This window comes from Penicillium arizonense (genome assembly GCF_001773325.1).
Source record: "Penicillium arizonense strain CBS 141311 chromosome Unknown PENARI_contig003, whole genome shotgun sequence".
NCBI classification, from domain to species: domain Eukaryota; kingdom Fungi; phylum Ascomycota; class Eurotiomycetes; order Eurotiales; family Aspergillaceae; genus Penicillium; species Penicillium arizonense.
This window is the reverse complement of record NW_019173280.1, coordinates 1,891,321-1,909,760: the sequence shown is the minus strand read 5'-3', so window position 1 is coordinate 1,909,760 and position 18,440 is coordinate 1,891,321. Positions and strand designations below refer to the sequence as shown.

General features: G+C 49.5%; 5 protein-coding genes across 5 annotated transcripts; 2 read left to right on the top strand and 3 right to left on the bottom strand.

The window, feature by feature from the left end:
- Positions 1-1,298: 1,298 nt before the first annotated feature.
- PENARI_c003G04791 (polyprenyl synthetase family protein) lies at positions 1,299-3,861 on the top strand (the record flags this gene model as incomplete). Its single annotated transcript, XM_022628332.1, has 8 exons — positions 1,299-1,605; positions 1,662-1,690; positions 1,749-2,002; positions 2,058-2,739; positions 2,795-2,949; positions 3,005-3,168; positions 3,232-3,479; positions 3,541-3,861. The coding sequence occupies 8 exons, from the start codon at positions 1,299-1,301 to the stop codon at positions 3,859-3,861; spliced, it is 2,160 nt and encodes a 719-aa protein (XP_022491462.1).
- Positions 3,862-4,513: 652 nt separating this feature from the next.
- Positions 4,514-5,866, top strand: PENARI_c003G01282 (Tm-1-like ATP-binding domain-containing protein; the record flags this gene model as incomplete). The annotated part of the gene is made up of 1 exon (XM_022628088.1): positions 4,514-5,866. The coding sequence occupies one exon, from the start codon at positions 4,514-4,516 to the stop codon at positions 5,864-5,866; it is 1,353 nt and encodes a 450-aa protein (XP_022491593.1).
- A 420-nt stretch (positions 5,867-6,286) lies between these two features.
- PENARI_c003G07639 (adenosylhomocysteinase) lies at positions 6,287-7,799 on the bottom strand (the record flags this gene model as incomplete). Its single annotated transcript, XM_022628535.1, has 4 exons — positions 6,287-7,334; positions 7,396-7,522; positions 7,576-7,708; positions 7,761-7,799. 4 exons carry the CDS (start codon positions 7,797-7,799, stop codon positions 6,287-6,289), a joined length of 1,347 nt encoding a protein of 448 aa, XP_022491415.1.
- A 609-nt stretch (positions 7,800-8,408) lies between these two features.
- On the bottom strand, positions 8,409-10,341 carry PENARI_c003G00488 (uncharacterized protein; the record flags this gene model as incomplete). Its single annotated transcript, XM_022628030.1, has 2 exons — positions 8,409-9,937; positions 9,996-10,341. 2 exons carry the CDS (start codon positions 10,339-10,341, stop codon positions 8,409-8,411), a joined length of 1,875 nt encoding a protein of 624 aa, XP_022491589.1.
- Positions 10,342-11,654: 1,313 nt separating this feature from the next.
- PENARI_c003G07674 (C2H2-type zinc finger protein) lies at positions 11,655-12,452 on the bottom strand (the record flags this gene model as incomplete). Its single annotated transcript, XM_022628537.1, has 1 exon — positions 11,655-12,452. The coding sequence occupies one exon, from the start codon at positions 12,450-12,452 to the stop codon at positions 11,655-11,657; it is 798 nt and encodes a 265-aa protein (XP_022491343.1).
- Between the last annotated feature and the right edge of the window lie 5,988 nt (positions 12,453-18,440).

Below are 18,440 nucleotides of genomic sequence, written 5' to 3'. Positions count from 1 at the left end.
TACTTTTACTCGCAGATCATCTTCCCAAGCAACGCCAAAGTCTTGGGTGGTTGCATCGTGGCCATTCTTGGTGTCTGATTGTATATCAAAAAGTTCGCACGTGATTCTTTGTACTTTGATAACAACCACAGCTCTGATGCGTGCAGATCTCACACCTCATACAGGCAATGGTGGCAGTAGGCTGCGGGGCACGGCCTAGCAGATGTAACCTCAAATACAAGCAGTGGCATCGGAGCAGAAACTTGCTTTCAATCCCGGTCGGCAGAATACGAACGCCACAGATCTCTGATCACGCTATGAGTGCAACTTGTATGGAAAGTCGACAAATCAGAACAATCGCCGGTGGTCAAAAGAAATTCCCTCACTATATCGGATTAAGCGAGATCAACAAAAGCCCTGTCGTCCTGATGACTGTCAAACGGAGAGAGATTTCTAATGCCTATGGGCCGCGGAGCATCCTTACCAAATGCAGTATCATCGAGCGAGGCAATTGGATACAGAACCACGGGGGCATTTACGAACCGTATATCAAACCGGTCAAGCGCGATGAGACGACTCTTGAAGAAGAAATTATGTCTGAGGTATAATGTTACACAGTACTGAACGGCGAGATTTCGTTGGTCAGATGCGTAATTTGTAGTTAACAGATATCTGACTGTGCAATGCGCTGATTGGTAGCACTGATGAGAATGAATCAATGCAATTTGTCAATGTTCAGTCTTCACGGATGATCCCTGCCAAGGGTCCAAGCTCAGCCTCACGATCCGGCCCGTATTCGGGTGAGGTAGCGAACGTAGATCCTCTCCCGGTCCTTGGACCCTTGGCGACCCTCCCGTTATTTATACCCATTTCCTTTTAAATCAAAATAAGATATATGCAGACTTTCAATAATCCTAAAATATAAGCAAAATGCTCAAAAATATAATCCAGCTCTATCAATATGAATATCACGAACTCTTAGTATTTACTCGGGCACCCGCCGGTGATCTTCAGTGCGGCGGACTTGCGACCCTTAAACATCTCACGGTGACCTTCCGACGTAACCTGCGGGTCCTGCCGTGGTCCAGTTTAGCTGGGACTAGGAGATGAATACGAGGTCTCCTCTTTTGGGTTCTCTCATATGCATGATGCAGGAGTGCAGTAATTTGATACGCCAGCAATTGTCGACAAGTGATAAAAAGCTACGCCTGCAGGATCATACATAACCTGAAGTACATCCCCTAGCGTACTTCTATCTATCCCAAGCCAACCGCGCCAATTCTCTGTATTTCAAGATCGATATTGTTCTCTTGCCCAGTATGGAAGACTTCCCCAATGTCTTCGAATACTCACGCCCTGTTGACCCAAGCGAATTTCAATCTCAACCTCCTGAGTACTTTGGGACACTACCTTTCCGCGTTGCCAGATTCCATAACGAAGCAGTAAAAGCCACGGACGACTTCCTTGCTGAATGGATGCAGGCACTTGGACCGGATGGGAAGGACCTGGTGTTTCATGGGAGCCCCACTCCTTTAGGTCACTTTGTTTCCTGGGCTTATCCTGAAACTCTCCCTCAGCGGGTGGTACTTTGTACCCGGATCTGCGATTTCGGATTCTACTGGGATGGTATGTATTAGTTAAACCAATTGCGGGGTCAGCAAACGGGTCTAACGGTCTCACAGATGTCACCGATGCTCTGAGTGTGGAAAAGGTATGTGGATCAACTACGATTCAAATCTTGTTCGGTATCGAAGAACTAAGAGTCGAAGAATGCCGAGATTACTCAGGACCTTGCCCTCGCTATGCTTTCAGAGCTAAAGCTAGGCAAACGCCTAGAACCTAAACTTGAGATCAACAAATTAGTCGTCCAAATGCTGCGTGAAGTATTAGACATGGACCGTGAAGCAGGGCTCGAAATGATCCGATTCTGGAAAGGGCATTTGGATGGCCAAGCCAAGAGTACGCACAACGACATGTCGTTTGATCAATACAAAAAGCACAGACTGTCTGAAGTGGGTGCAAGGTTGGTTTTATGAGGCATAAGTCATAGAGATCTCGGTAGCTAACAAAAGCTCCAGATGGGCTGCCGAAGTCGGATGTTGGTCCTTGGGGATTCACATTTCTCCGCAAGAAAAGCAATCTGTCCACCACTTCCTGGACAAGGGCCTATTAGCCGCTGCATTAATGAATGACTTTTATAGCTTCAATAAGGAGTTTGACGAACACAGTCGAGCCGGTTCCGTGGATAGACTGCAGAATGCACTGAGCATCTTGATGCGAGAATACGGCTATACCGAGAACGAAGCTCGAGAGATCCTCAAACAGGAAATCAGGAAAGGAGAACGAGAAATCATGGACGGCTACGTTTCCTGGGAGAAGGAGAGCATAGAGCCCAAATCCAGTGAACTTCGCAAGTACATTGTCATGATCATTAACATGATTGGCGGTATTACCTTCTGGAGCTCTCATGCCTCACGATATCATCGGGACAATTTGTCTACCAATGAAGCGGATCGGGCGACGATTGTAGGCAAGTCCCATCGGGACGTCCTCCGAGTTCTTAAAGACTATCCTCCCCCTAAAGTGAAGGAGAGTACTCAGGACACAACAGCGAGGAAGAAGCGGAAGCTGGATGGATTTTCCGAATCGAAATTGACAAATGGGGCGAGCCAGACAAACAGGGTCAGCCACACGAATGGGGTCAATGATCATGATTCAATGGCTGTTTTCACTGCTCCATTCTTGAAGGCACCCAGTCATGTAAGCTCCCGCACCGTAGGTCTTATCAATGCAACCCTGCTGATCAATGCAACAGGCCTGCGAGTCACCATACGAATATATCAATTCCCTCCGGGGCAAGAACATGCGGAACAAGTTCATCGACGCCCTGAACTCGTGGCTGCAGGTTCCCTCCACCTCTCTGGAGATCATAAAGGACATTGTCCAAATGCTGCATAACTCGTCTCTGATGTTAGTCCTATCGCCCGGGTTAACTTCTTTGGTCATGCTAACCAGAGAGGTGCAGGCTAGATGACATTGAAGACGAATCATCTCTTCGACGAGGCCAACCGGCCACACATATATTTTATGGTCGGAGTCAGACCATTAACAGTGCTAACTACGTCTACGTCAAGTCAGTGGCACAGCTCTTGCGACTGCAGAATGAAAAAAGTCGGGACATCTTCATTGGTATCACGGCTCTCATATTTTCCAGATCTATGTCGTGCTTGGTCACTAACTGACAATATTTAGATGAATTGAGCAATTTACACCTCGGACAGGGTCTCGATCTCTACTGGCGTTTTCATGGTCGGTGTCCAACTGTGGACGAATATATCGTCATGATCGACAATAAAACTGGAGGCTTGTTTCGGTTGATGCTTCGACTTATGGATGCAGAGTCTCCGGTTTCCTCAACTGCTTCTCTGGCAAAGCTTTTGACCCTAACAGGTAGATATTACCAGATACGGGATGATTATAAGAATCTCACTTCTCAAGAGGTATGTCTCTGTTCATGTCTTTGCCTCGTCTGAGGATACAATGCTAATTAAGAACATATAGTATACAACCCAAAAAGGTTTCTGCGAGGACCTCTCGGAGGGCAAGTTCTCTCTCCTTTTGATTCATCTATTAAATCATACACCCTATCCAGAGCGTGTGACTACGGCATTATTCCATCGTCAGCCTGGGTCAACGACAGATCTTTGCCCAAAACTGAAACACTACATCCTTGATGCAATGGAATCAGCAGGAACATTTGAGTATGTTGCCAGTGTTTTGGAACTCCTCCATGAGGATATAATGAAGACGTTGGACATGGTAGAGTCTGAGCTAGGCTTAAATACTGCTGCGAGGGTGCTGCTGATTGGATTGGGTCTCTGAAATTCCTAGTCACTACTATTTGGTGCAATCGCTTTACGAAAATTTGATTGTCGAAATATTTGAGCCAAATTTGCTATGTCTATTCACTTAACTTTGTTAAACTTTCCTATCATGATATTGGGGTTCTTCTCAAGAGAGCACTTTTTGGTTTTGGTCAACTGCGGTTATTATAAACAGTACAAGCATGCCTAGACTCGTGACCTACTCGTGACAGCTTATTTATGTGAGTTTTGCTAGTATCTTTTGAGTATTCAATATATTATTTACTCAGGAAACCCATGTATTAGTAGATTATATACTTTTCTATTTGATTCTAGCTTATATTTAGACATTGACATGGGTAGCCCAAGTCGATGAGAAGAGAAGAGTGGCAAAAGTCAAATAAGGATATATCATGTTATGAGATACTTCTTGAGCAAAAATGGCTATCAGAGCTACAATAAGAGAAAGATCAACAAACGCAGTGTAAACAATTTTATACAACGCAGATCTGTGACGACACATACCCGCTTACCCCACACTGATATCTACGCCCCCCACCAACTACTTCTGAACTTCACTTCTCAACCTCATTTCAACCTTCAGCATTCATTCATCCTTCAGCATCTTCAAATCCAACCCAGTAACCCAACCCCTCCACAAAAACATCGCAATGTCCTCCACAACCCCAACAATCCTCCTCCTAGGAACATGCGACACCAAACTCCCAGAACTCCTCTACACAAAAGCCGCCATAGAATCCCAAACCGACCCGCACTCAAACCAAAAAATAAAAGTCCACCTAATGGACATCGGCCGCACCCAAACAACCCACGAATCAATAACAACAACCCAAAAAGAACTCCTCTCCAACACCAACACTAACACAGACCTCTCATGCCTCCCCAGGGCAGAATACATAAAAACCCTAACACCACACGCCACATCCACCACAAAAGCCCTCTACGAATCAAAGACCATCCACGGCATCCTATCCATAGGAGGGTCCTGCGGTACAGCACTCTCAACAGCCGTCATGCGCGACGCCTTACCAGTAGGATTCCCGAAGTTGATGGTGTCAACAATGGCATCGGGCGACGTGGCGCCTTACATTGGTGAAACGGATATTACTATGATGTACAGTGTTGTTGATATTGCCGGCACGAATCGAGTTCTTGAGACTGTTTTAGGGAACGCGGCATGTGCGATTGCTGGGATGGGGGTTGGGTTTTTGGAGAGGGCCTTGTTGGAACGGGAACAGGAGAAGAAGGAGACGGGGACTGGAAGTGAGGGCCATACTGGAAAAGCCCGTTCCACTCAAATTGCAATATCAATGTTCGGCGTGACGACACCGGCTGTTACGCATGCGCGCCAATATCTTGAGACGATTCTTCCAAATTGCGAAGTTTACGTGTTCCATGCTACAGGCTCTGGAGGTCGAGCCATGGAGCGGTTAATTCGGGAAGGGAGGATCGATGCAGTTCTTGATTTGACAACGACGGAGATAGCAGATGAGGTCGTTGGTGGGGTCTTGAGTGCCGGACCGGAGAGATTGTATGCAGCCACTGAGCGGGGGATTCCGAGGGTTGTCAGTGTGGGTGCTTGTGATATGGTTAATTTTGGGGGCGTGGAGAGTGTTCCTCGCTCTTTTCGGGAGATGAAGATGGATGGTGGGAAGGGGAGGTTGTTTCATGAGCACAATGAGACTGTTACGCTTATGCGGACTACGGGGCAGGAGTGTGCTGATATTGGGAGGGTTATTGCGAGGAATTTGAAGGGGGGTGGAAATGGTGCTTCCCAAAGGTGGAGGACGCGAGTTGTTTTGCCTGTTGGGGGGGTTAGTATGCTTGATGTTCCTGGGGGACCGTTTTGGGATCCTGAGGTTGATGAGGTGTTGTTTTCGACGTTGGAGGAGGAGTTGAAGGGGAGTGGGATCTCCGTGGTGCGAGACTCTCGTGCAATCAATGATCCCGAGTTTGCAGTTGCTGTAGCTGGTGAGCTGGTCAAATTGATCCGGGGGGAGTGAGTTACATTGATAGCCAATGGATAGTTGGCACTTAGTCGGTAGGAAAGATTACAAAAAGATCTACAAGGTGCCTACACATTGCGAAGTACTGACGCATAGCTTCGATTGTTGAAGGTCTACACAGTCACAATCGGCCCATGGAGGCCCACACAGAATAAGGTATCAAGAGTCAAATCCCATCCGTACGCAGTGTTGAATGCAAGACCATCCCAGGTCATCCCACGCCAAAACAAAACATTAGAAAACACACCACCGGTGCAGGCCACTTTTTATGCCGTTGAAGGACAACCACTTTTGAGTTCTAAGTTGATAGAGAACCCGAATGCCAATCATAACATCGTCGAATCATGTTGAAAGTCTATATCCCAAGAAACTCATTGAATATCGAACGCAATTGGAAAAGAGAGCGCAATTAGTAGCTTAGTAGCGGTAGATCTCGCTCTTGAAGGGACCCTCGACGTCGAGGCTGAGGTACTCAGCCTGGACGGGGGTGAGCTGGGTCAGCTTGGCGTTGACGTGGTCCAAGTGGCAGCGAGCGACCTGCTCGTCGAGCTGCTTGGGCAGAACGTAGACACCAATGGGCTTGCGGCCAGCGGCACCGAACTCGATGTACTTGTTGCCGAACTGAACATCCTCAGCCTTGAACAGAGCAATCTGGGCCAGGACCTGGTTGGAGAAGGAGCAGGACATGACGAAGGAAGAGTGGCCGGTGGCACAGCCGAGGTTGACAAGACGACCCTCAGCGAGGAGGATGATGTTCTTGCCGTTCAGCTGGTAGCGGTCAACCTGGGGCTTGATGTTCTGGACGGACTGAGCGTTGGCCTTGAGCCAGGCAACGTCGATCTCAATGTCGAAGTGACCAATGTTGCAGACAATGGCGTCGTTGCGCATGGCCTCGAAGTGAGAGCCGACAAGGATGTCACGGCAGCCAGTGGTGGTGACGAAGATCTGACCAATGGGGGCAACAGCCTCCATGGTGTTGACCTCGAAGCCCTGGACAGCAGCTTGCAGGGCGTTGATGGGGTCGACCTCGGTGACAATGACACGGGCGCCCATGGAGTGGAGAGCCTGGGCACAACCCTTACCGACATCACCGTATCCGGCAACGACAGCGATCTTACCAGCGATCATGACATCGGTGGCACGCTTAATACCGTCGATGAGGGACTCACGGCAACCGTAGAGGTTGTCGAACTTGGACTTGGTGACACAGTCGTTAACGTTGATGGCGGGAACCTTGAGCTTGTTCTCCTTGAGCATCTTGTAGAGGTGGTGGACACCGGTGGTGGTCTCCTCGGAGACACCGAAGCAGTCATCGAGCATCTCGGGGTACTTGGTGTGGACGAGGGAGGTGAGGTCACCACCGTCATCGAGGATGAGGTTCAGCTTCTTGCCATCCTTGAAGGCCTGGAGCTGCTGGTCGAGACACCACTGGTACTCCTCCTCGGTCTCACCCTTCCAGGCGAAGCTGTAAACAAAGAGCGGTCAGCAGGGTCCACAAAAGCAAAACTGGCACGATTGAAACTTACACAGGGACACCGGCAGCAGCAATGGCAGCGGCGGCGTGGTCCTGGGTGGAGAAGATGTTGCAGGAAGTCCAGGTGACCTCAGCACCGAGGTGAGTGAGGGTCTCGATGAGGACAGCGGTCTGGATGGCTGTATTATCGTTAGTAAAAAGGCCAATGTTGTTTGTAAGACTGATCACATACTCATGTGAAGACAACCAGCAATACGGGCACCCTTGAGGGGCTGGTCGGCACCGTACTTCTCACGGATGGCCATGAGACCGGGCATCTCAACCTCGGAGAGCTCGATCTCGCGGCGACCGAAAGCGGCCAGGGACTGTAAAGGAGGTCAATGATTGAGCATGTTGAGACGGATCGAGAGGACGTACGAGGTCAGCGACCTTGAACTTCTGTGCGGGGGCAGCCATTATGAAGGTATGTAAAGAACTGGTGAACGTTAGTGAGAAACAGCCAGATTTATATAGAGAAGTACGAACCAAGAAAAAGGGTATGGAGAGAATTGGTGGAGGAAAGAGGAAGAGGAGGAAAGAAAAGGAGGGAGGGGAAAACTCTCCGTTAGTCTAGGATCGCCAAGGAAGTACTGGTACAGAGTTCGTGGTACAATAAAACTAGCACGTGCAAGTATCGGTACCTCACAGGATCCGTGGTGGGCTGACTGATAGCGGGGTCCCTGCTGAGTCAGCCTGTTATCGGCAGCTGCTGAGTCCAATCACCTACCGGCTTATGTACAGTATTGCCTCTCTACATCTACATGCAGATATGTATATGCGGGATATTCGATAGTTGCAAGCAGATCCCGAGACGGGAAGTGTTGAATCCAGTTGTAGGTACAAGCAATCATATGGAGCAGCCGGCCATGGTCGTCACAAACGCTGAAGAATCAACCCATCAGACTGATCTAGCCTTGGAAACACGATGAAAAAGATTAAAATCAAATAAAGGCATGGTCTCATAAATCATGAAAGAGGAAATCATATGATGAAAGGAAAATGAAAGGTTAAGACAGAAAAACAAAACTAGTAAGAAATCTGCGGAGCCTCCGAAACCCCATAAGGATTGCCATCATGATAAACTGGTGTTCGGTCGAAGGAGTCGTTTGTCGATGGTGCATATTCAATCTCATCAGGCCAGCGGGTCTTTCGGGAAGGGCCATTGCCTTGACTGCGAGCACGGCGCCGCTCACGCTTGATAGCACGTTGGGCACACTCTTCCTGGTAATGATGATTCTCCTTGCGCTTCTCGTTGACTTCCTTCCATTCACTATAGGCGCCCTTGATACCGAGGGCAGCAAGACCAATGCTCACAGCGTCCAGCGAGTTAGCTTTGATGCGGCGTTTGCGGGCCTCTTCGGGTGTGATCTCTCCCTCCTTCAACTGGTGCATGCGTTTCTTCCTCTTCTCCATACTACCGTACAGACCGTGGGCAGCGTGGATGGTAGCCACACTAGCCAAGCCCGAGGTCAGTAGCATATCCCGCTTCAGCTTCTTGCGTTGCTTCTTCTCATCAGAACTGTCACCTAGGTCAGAATCACTCTCAGAGTTTGAGTGGTGGCCGCAATCCTTAGATTGGGCTCCGTTCTCGCCGCGCGGTGCGCTAAGGGGTGCATAAGGGGGATATTTTCCGTCCAAAGAACGGTGCCGACCTACATCTCTCGAGCCTCTGCCCCGTCTCGAGTCCCGGCTGTAATAATCGCTGTCTGCATCTGAATCCGAGTAATCGTCGTGCCGGGTATCGCGGCGATGACGCCGGTCCCTGCTATCTCTGTGGTCCCGATGGTGGTCTCTGTCTCTTCTGTCTCTGCTGTCCTTGCTCCTTTCTTCTTCTCCAAGTCCAAGGGCGGCCATGCCCTTGCTGATGTACTCCGACACGCTCTTACTGCGTTTCTTAGAGCCACGCTCATCATCACTGCGGGAATCAGAACGACCGCGAGGCCGAGACCGAGATCGCGAAAATCGATCAAAGACTTCCTTTCCAGCAGCAGCAAGGGCTCCACTCGCAGCGAGGTCCTTGAGACCACCGCCCGAGCCGCCGCGACTGTTTCGACCGCGGGAGCGTGAGCGTGATCCGCCGCCAACGAAATGACTAGCAGCGAGACCAGCAAGGGTAGACTCCACAACATGGCGTGTGCTGTGCTTGTTGGGATCCTTATCGACAAGACCATCAGTGCCACCAGCGGCGACAGCAGCCGTAAGGATTCGTTTTCCCTTTGCACCAGCCCAATCACCTGGCTCTTTGCGCTGCTTGAAGGCTTCGATGGCACCAGCGGTCAGCGCGGCACGAGCAGCCTGAGCAATGCGCTGCTCGCTGCGCTCACGGCCACCGCGACCACTGCCACGATGGCGACTGCGACTGCGTGAATCAGACGGCGATCGAGAATAGGACCGGTTGCGATGGCGAGACTTGGAACGTCCCCGGCTGGCCGATGCAGCAGCACCGCCGAGACCTAGTGCGCCCAGAGCCTGTTCGCTGAAAGACTTGCGACGGCCATGGCGGGGCGGAGAGCGACTTGGAGAAGAATCAGAATCATACTTGGACCGACGAGAGCCTGAGCGAAGAGTTAGAATGTATCCTCAGATGAAAATCAGCTATGGGATGTCACATACGTTTGTCCTCATAATGTCTTGACCGTCGAGGACGGGATGAGCGAGAGTAAGCAGCATCGTAGTGAGGATCGTAACCGCTGACGGAGGAAGCACGTCGCACATTTTCGTAGACGGGTCGCGAAGCCCTGGGCCGACGGGATGTGTAACCACGCTCATAGACATAATCTGAGTCTGGGGGGTAATCGCGCTGCACTTGCGCGATAGAATCATCGCTGACTCGGCGTCTGTAGGGGTCACGATCGTGCCTTGCATAATGGCCTCTCGGATCATCGTATGGATCAACATAGGTGGCTGGGCGGCTGTAGCGGTCGCGCGGTGCGTATCGGCGATCCTCGTAGTACGCCATGTTGCGGCGAGGATGAAAGGAAAGGACGACAAAATGGAATGAAAAGGGTGTCGATGGTGTGAGCTGCTACTGTTCACTAGGACGAGATATGGTGAAGAGAGAGACTGGAGTAGGGCGTAGGGCTAAGAGATATTGGCGGGGCAGGTGGCGTGACGTCGATTCAGATGAACGATGTTGGGGCTGGGGGACTTGGCAGTGGCTGAGGGTTGTAGTTTTCGTACAAATGTGGGTGAAAGTACGAAGTGCAATAGTGAAAGTAACGTGGTTAGATTATATATTTTGACTGTTCCTATATGACGTCTGTGGGTTATTGTCAGGAGTGGTGGAATGTTCGAAGGAAATACTTGTTCCATCGAATGAGCATATCGATTGTGTTTCAAATATCGCTCGACGTCATCTCGCATTGGGTAAGGAGCAGGGAATATGACAGCCCTACACGTAGACTCCAACTGACCGCTGGTCTGGGAATGAGTTTTAAGAGAAGTATGAGATGTTCGATTTAAGATTTCAATGTTATACTTGAAGGTAAACACTGGTTCCACGGGTCTTTTACCGTTCTCAGGCAGTCAGGCATCAACTTTCATCATAGACAAAAGAACCATCTCCACTATTAATTCAGAGTTAAGCTTATACTAAAAATACTCTGAACCTAGATCAAAGCTATGTAGAATGGCTATGTAGAATAAACAAAGCAAACCATTCTTCCTCCACGCTTATCTACGTCAAATTTTCCCTCCCAGAGTAGTACACCATTCCCCAGGACCCCAGTGGCTTAACAATCTCACCAACACAAGACCAAGGATGTCATATAGTGCAGCCGGAACAGGTTACACACGTATCATTTGATTTCATGGGGATCCTGGAAAGGATAGTACAAATGAGACTGGAACACATAGCCTAGGGAGGCAATTTCAAACATCACGCATAACACGAGGAAGCAATCAGAACATGGTACAGGAGGGATATAAAACAGATAGGCAAAATGAACCAAAAAGTAGTAAATGGTAAATGGTAAAAGGAACACAAAAATAGAAAGATAGAAGAAAAATAGAATTTCAAAACATGTGTTGTAACCCGAGACGTTTCGTCGGATATTCTGAAACGTCCGGTGATGGGTCATGCAGATGGTCGCTGAAGCCGAAAATGCATGTTCGAGAGCCCTGAATCGAAAACAATTACTACCCTGGGTAGTGAGACAGATTGCAATGTACACTGCACTGCAGTCAGGTACAAGGAACTGTCTGAGAAAAACGGTCGTATAGTAGAGCGAGGAGTGGGAGAGTCGGAGGCAGAGATAGTCTCACTTATGAAGGTTATTGTGAAGAAGAATCTGGAGGAGACCTTGTAGTAGCCTCCATGGGTTGGCTAAGATTCCGCTGGTGTGAAGCAGCCGAAGCAAGTGTAGAATCAGAATGGGGCATGCCCCAGCGAGCATCATTCTCCGGTTCAGATGTGGATCGCATTTCATCCGAGTGCGTGCGGTGGGTGCGAATGTGCTGCTTCATATTATCTTTTCGAGTGAAGGCCTTGTTACAGATCGGGCAGTGGACGCTCTTCTCGCCGGTGTGCTTCTTGCCATGGCGAGCAGCGTGGCCAGACGTCGTGAATGTCGCTGCGCAGCCGTGGCTAGCTGCATAGGGGCAGGGATACTTGTTCTTTCGGCCTGTGGCGCGACCCGCTCCGGGCTGAGACGATGTCGTTTCTGAAGCGCTGGACCGCGTTTCGGGGGTCGTCCGGGGAGCTGCTGGTCCGCGCGCTGGGAAGCGATACGGTTCCCGTCGCGGATCCTGCCGGGCATACGGGTGGTAAGCTGAAGATTGACTGGTGATGTAGTCGTAGGCGGAGCCGTCGGATGAGCCGGGCGAGACGGGCTGGACGGCTTCGGTCACCGGGGCGAAAGGGTGCCTGATGCCTCGGGGTGAGGCCGCTGGAGATTCGGATGCAGCATGCGGACGGGTGTGCTGCGGTTCGCTGACGGGCGGGGGTTGCTGCTCTGGATAATAGGATGGCGAGATCTGAGTCCGACTGAGTTGGGGCGCAGAGCGGACCGCAAAAGATGGGTTATCATCATTGTTGAGGATGGACACAATACTCGTCCGGCAGCTTGACATCTCCTCTGGGCCCCGATATGCGGTCACCGGGGCTGGAAAGCTATACTAAAGGGCGCAATCCGTTAGTTTAGATGTTTGGCAACCGGCTCAGCCGGGCTCTGGATGCTCGACAGAACTCGAGAGATCACAGATCGGAGACAAAGAGAGGGAGGAGAGAGAGAGTATATCTCTTTCCTGACAGCAAACGCACCAGCGGCTCTCGAAAGATGTTTGTCCTCTCCGTCGTGTAACACGTCGACAACATTAGACCCTAAATCGGCACTCGCCTGCAGACCAAAACAGAAGCCCGATGACTCCAACCCGTGCCGTGTTCTGTGTTGAGGGCGAAGTATAGACGGTTGATGGAGTAGTCGGAATGATCTGGCAAATGCCCTCGCAACGATCTGGATTTCTTCGGCGCCTAAGTTTATTCCCTTGAGGCGGTCTTGCTTTCCTTCTAATACTGCAATTGGTGTGCGGAACACAATCCTCAACGGCAGTTGCAAACTGGGCTGGGAATGTTGCAGAAGATGTCCGGTTGTCAAACCGCAATAGTTCTTCCCGAGAAATGCTGAAATACCAAAATGCTCAGGAATATCCAGGCGCTCTGCGCGTAAGAGAAGGAGAGGTAAGTGAGATAAGGAGGGGAAGATAACAAAAAAGTAGGTTAAAGGTGGGAACGAAATGAGAATACAAAAGTAAGAAATGAGAGAAGAAAAAAAAGAGACCAAGCATATGGTTATCTGAACTAATTATACTAAAATAAAGCGAAAGAAGCCAAGCTCCAGGGTCTGGCGAGGCTCCATAGCGGAGAAAACCAATATTATAGGCAGACAAATATAATACAGGACCCTGTGCAGACCCATTTTCTTACTCCGTTTCTTCCGGCCCGCGACCCTGGCGGAGTCGATCTTTTTTCTTTTTTGTGAGTTTTTAAGTTGTTCCGGAAGAGAGCGTTAACTCCGACTCGCACTAGGGCTTCGGTTGGTCGATGCGAAACAAAAGCTCCACCATCGGCAGAACTACGGGCCTTTTATCTCGGGACGGACATGCATTTAGCCCCATATCAGTTGTTCTTCTCTGCAAAAGTAAATAGTACCATGTTTAATAAAATAGAATAAGTAAACTAAAATACGGTAAGAAAGAATCTACGTAAGTGATGATGTTGACTCCTGTTTGGGAATCCACCTCCGGCTCGGACATTCCTGGGCGGGGGCGTAATGTATGGTAACACTTTTAGCTGTATTTAGCGCCCTACGGCGATCTCGCCCTACAGCTCGGTGACGGAAAAAAATCCCTAGAGCTCTGCCCTTTTCTCTCTGGAAAGGGTACTCTCAGCCGAGTTTCTGTTGAAATTTTCTCCGTTCTGCGGAGTCCGATCATGTTAGGCCTACATACATGTTGTAGATTGAACAACTAAACATAATGGCATCTAACCTCCACGCCAATAAGATAATCTAGTCTTCTAAAGACCGTCATTTAACTATAGCAAGAGATTGGCTCGTGCTACACTTCGTACTCGTACGCGTCCAGCGCCCGCCCCGCCCCGAAAACCATTCGCGCGGGGACTCTCCGCTGAACGTACGTAAGATGGCGACGCATAGTATGGTCTTACTGTATGGCTTCAAAGAAGTTATTCGTAAACATCCAGGGCTACTCAGATTGTGAACCGGGTAAACTCCATTAGGAGATTAAAATCAACCATTACTTTCTGCGTATACGTGTTCTGCGTATTTATTTTATTTTTTTAGAATTTTTTTGGTAGATCAGGCCAAGCTTCAAACCTCCGATCTGGAACATGCCCGAGGGGGTTGTGGTTCGTGGCAGAACGCGGACCGTTTTGGGGCTTCTTGAGCCGAGCGATGATTTGCCTAAGCTCAATCTTAGACGGGGCATACGTATGCAGCCTACGTATATCCACGGTAGTTTGGCTGTCTAGTCCTTCTCCAGCAAATACACTTCCGTGCTTGAGGTGGGCTAGTGTTTTAGCGCTCGAATTAACCCTTCTCGTTCTACCTCCCAGCTTACGCCAGAAGCTTGACTCGTCAGGGCCCTGTACCCGGCTTACGTTCCTGCAAGGACCCTTGACCCTTTTTGTCCTTTTTACCTTTTTTCGGTGTCGTATTGCTTACACTCTAGACGCAGGGACTCGTGGACACTCCCCTACGCTTACTCGGATGGGACTAGCTGGGCGTCAGTTACCTGTATAGCTTTGCCCTAATCACGGTTCCCGCCTAGCGTCATGGAGACCCTAATTTACTACTGCACCCGCCACTACTTGCCCACGCGGCCTTTTATCGTGGCTTAAACCCGAACTCTCGCATTTGTTTCGGCGATTTATCTTTTGGAATTCGTGTTCTCTAATCAAAAATAGCCATTCAATAGTCTCGGTCCAGCAGTCCATGTATGGAGTATCTCTCTTGACAGCTCCACATATTACAGGTCATAATGCGATGATGTTATTTCCGGATCATCCGATAACAAGGGAAAAAAACCACACTTTATTCCCCACCCAGTCCCCGCACACCACCATCATCTCGCTCTTCGACTGTAAACACACAGCCACAGCCACAGCCCCAGTTTGCGCCAAACTGCTGCCTGATTTCCAGAAATCAAAGGTGTCAATGCTCTTATACGGCTTCGGCACTTATGCAAGTCCATAGAGACGATCCGGCAGACATCCTTCCGACAATTTATTATCTTCCCCCCTAAGCCGTGGGGCCCTCGCTTCGCCCAATACGGAATACAGATCTCTTGGGCCCCATCTCACTAAGACCCTGTGGCTCTTGTCTGACTTTCGCACTATTGATCTATTTTGAAATTCGGGAGTTCTGCTTCTTTGGACATAACATGAGATATTGAAGATACATGTATGTAAATTGTAACAGTAAGAAAAGTGCACATCCATGCCCGCCGAGAGAAACTAAAAGATAACCCGTGGAACGGGGTCTGGTGATTAAGCGGGCAAACCGACGCCGAGCTGAGTCATCCCACGTGGAACGGTCCCTGAATGCCGTTTCTCTCGTAACTTCATAATTTTTATGATCCATGGATTGACAAAAGTTAGCCGATCCCGGTCCCTTAGGGAAAGATGTGCAACATTGAATTCCAAGATCCCGACATAAGCATATCTGTAATCGCTACATTACAGACCTGAGGAATAGCATCGGCGAATCCTCGCAAATAGCCACACGTTAAGCAAAAGCCAGCAAATAAAATCCTCCAGGCTTGCCAAGCACGTAATATAGCCACATATTGCCCCAAACCCAGAAAAATAAGACTCCAGTTATCAAAGTTTCACGCTTGCATATCATACACCTTCGTTATCGCTTCCATAGTGGAGCGGAAATATTAAATACTTACTGTAATTTTTCTTTTTGCACACAACATTCTGGACCCGACACTTCTCTCCTCCCCCACCGAACTATTGATATATCGGTATCAGGCCACTCGCGGACATACGCAGGTTTCCCGATTCTTCTGCTAGGGACTTGACCTACTGGATGGGGTGAAGGGTCCCTCGGAAGGAGGGGCGGAGTGGAGGGTGTATTCGTACCCTTACATGTAAGGTTATCTTGATCCCGTGGCTGAGACGTGGACGAGGACGTACCTGCAGACGCAGATGCGGATTCAGCCGTGATGTGTACAGTAGTAAATGCGGGTGCCAATGGATCTCCACGTTAGTCCAAGGCTTGAGCTATGCTCCCGTACAGTGTATGCGCTCTGAACGTGGTCAATGCATACGTCGAATCAATGGCCCGACCACACGGACGTCTTACAGCTCCCGACTCCTACTCCTACCCCTCTAGTGTACGTAGTAACTTATACGTAGTATACGTATACCCCCTTTTTAGCTTTTGTACGTAGACAAGAATAAACACAGTTTCAGCTCCCCCTCCTCCTTCCTTCCCCTTTCAACAGATCGGCATCGGTTCACTAAGCTTTTGGATAATGTATAGGTATGCATTCATGCACCATGCTGTTGATTAGCGTCCCCAGCTTTCGAGAGGTTGCGTAAGCGTAAACGTCATGTTGGTGGGTGGGCTTTCGATGCCCCATACTTGTTGTAAGCGCTTCTTAGGTTGCCAAGAGGTGGGAAATTGTGTCGTGGGCTTGATAGGTTAGCCCCTGCATATGTGGTGGAGTGGGAGGTGCGAGTTTTGTGGCTAGAAGATTGGGTTTTACGCGAATGCTGGCGGCCCTGGATTACAGGGTCAGGGTTGGGGTCTGTTCTGGTTTGTGTAGGAGGGTAGGCGCTTGGTTATGTGGTTGTTTGGGGATTGGGCTTTGGTGAGGGTTGATGAGTGCTCAAATTGGTAGTCTTTGACTGGCAGAGGATCTTGAAGGGAAGATGGCTTGGATGATGAGTTCAATTGTCCTTGCACAGAAGAGGTCCCTCTGCGTCTTCTGCATTCCTTGACAGGCAAAAAACTCGCACAATGCGAGTCACAGGCTCTTCGTTTTCACGGATTTATGATCAAACAGGAATATTCTTGGCGATTCACTTGGCCAGTGTGCCAGCTAACAGGTCAGGGCTAACATCAGACGAGAACTGACAGCACTGACTTGTGTGATTCTTAGATTTCCACCACGAGAATGAAACCGATCCGTTCCTCAGATGTTGTCGTTCAGCCCTCAATATGGGATATCTTGACTCTCTTGACTCAGCTCCCAATTCGCCCGTACAAAGATTGGAACGCGGACGGTGGAAGCACCGGTGACGCTGACACAGTCCGCCGATGAATCGTTAAAGAAGAGGCCAAGGAACAACAAAGCTCGCTTAGTTGCACTCAGTGCAAAGGACTTCCATGAAGTTTGCTCGCAGTGTGTTCTCGGGTGAAGCCGTCAAATCCTGACACGATTGACTGGCTGCTATCCTTCAACAATGCCATACTCCCAGTGCGTGTTTCCTATCCCAGTTTCCATTGTTCCTACATTCCCAAGTACGTACACCTCTCCGTGCGTCATCTTGAGGTCCAACTCTGTGAGTGAAATGTAACTAACACGCTGAATTGGCAGAGCCCACCATCTAACCCCCTCGACACTATTTCAACGACGCTCTTTTAGGCCACGTACCGACGAGAAACCGACGAAACACCCTGCTTAACTCCTAAACATGCTTGCCAAACGGATTTCATCACCCTCATCCCCATTTGCCGTCATTAAGGACACGGTTAATTTTGTACCGTGGCTTCTCTATGGGGCCGATGCGTACTGACAAGGGGTACCAGCTCAATCTCTATATGCCGGCACGCGATGCACTCTGATGGTATATCGCCCTCAACTCAATACCGGGTATGAAACAGGGGTTGGAAAGGTAGGCCGAGTTTTCCTACGGGCTGTTGCTCTCCAGCAGGGAACGCCAGAGGGCCTTTACCCATTCGCAATGGCAAACACATGGAGTAGGTTTCTTGATGTCTCGTGTCTCGTGGTGAAGTCTCCACGCGACAACGCTATATTTGTCACTGTCAAGGGACGAAGACGCTTTGTACCGGGTAAGATAACCAGGTTTCCACTAATATACAGAGATCCTCCTATCACCTCTCCGATGCACAGAGGAGAGTTAAAGTCAAAAACCCAAAGACTCTGTTTGGGGTCGACGTCCAAGCAACTGATTCTTGTACCAGTCGATGCCGTCTACCCAAATGGTGATCAAATAAGATTCCTGGACAAGGGGAAACCCAGCGTGGTGCCTGGTCTCGCCGTTGCTATGAGTATATTCCCTTTTGACAACCCAAAGTTCCTGCTGTCGTATCTCCCTGATCTCAGCACGGAGATGATTTGGCCCATCAAGGACTTTCCATAGGCACAAACATTCTCATACCGGCTCTGGCTTGCCTAGCCATTCTATTCCATCGCTTCTGATACCCCGGACCTGTCACAAGGCCACCAGAATCAACCGCATCTTCATTTCGCCTCGTCTGGTACGCAGGACATTTGCGTTATATTGCGGTTCATCCTCCCTCAAGCCATGGCTAGTAGTACCCACGTCTCTTACGATGGGGAGCT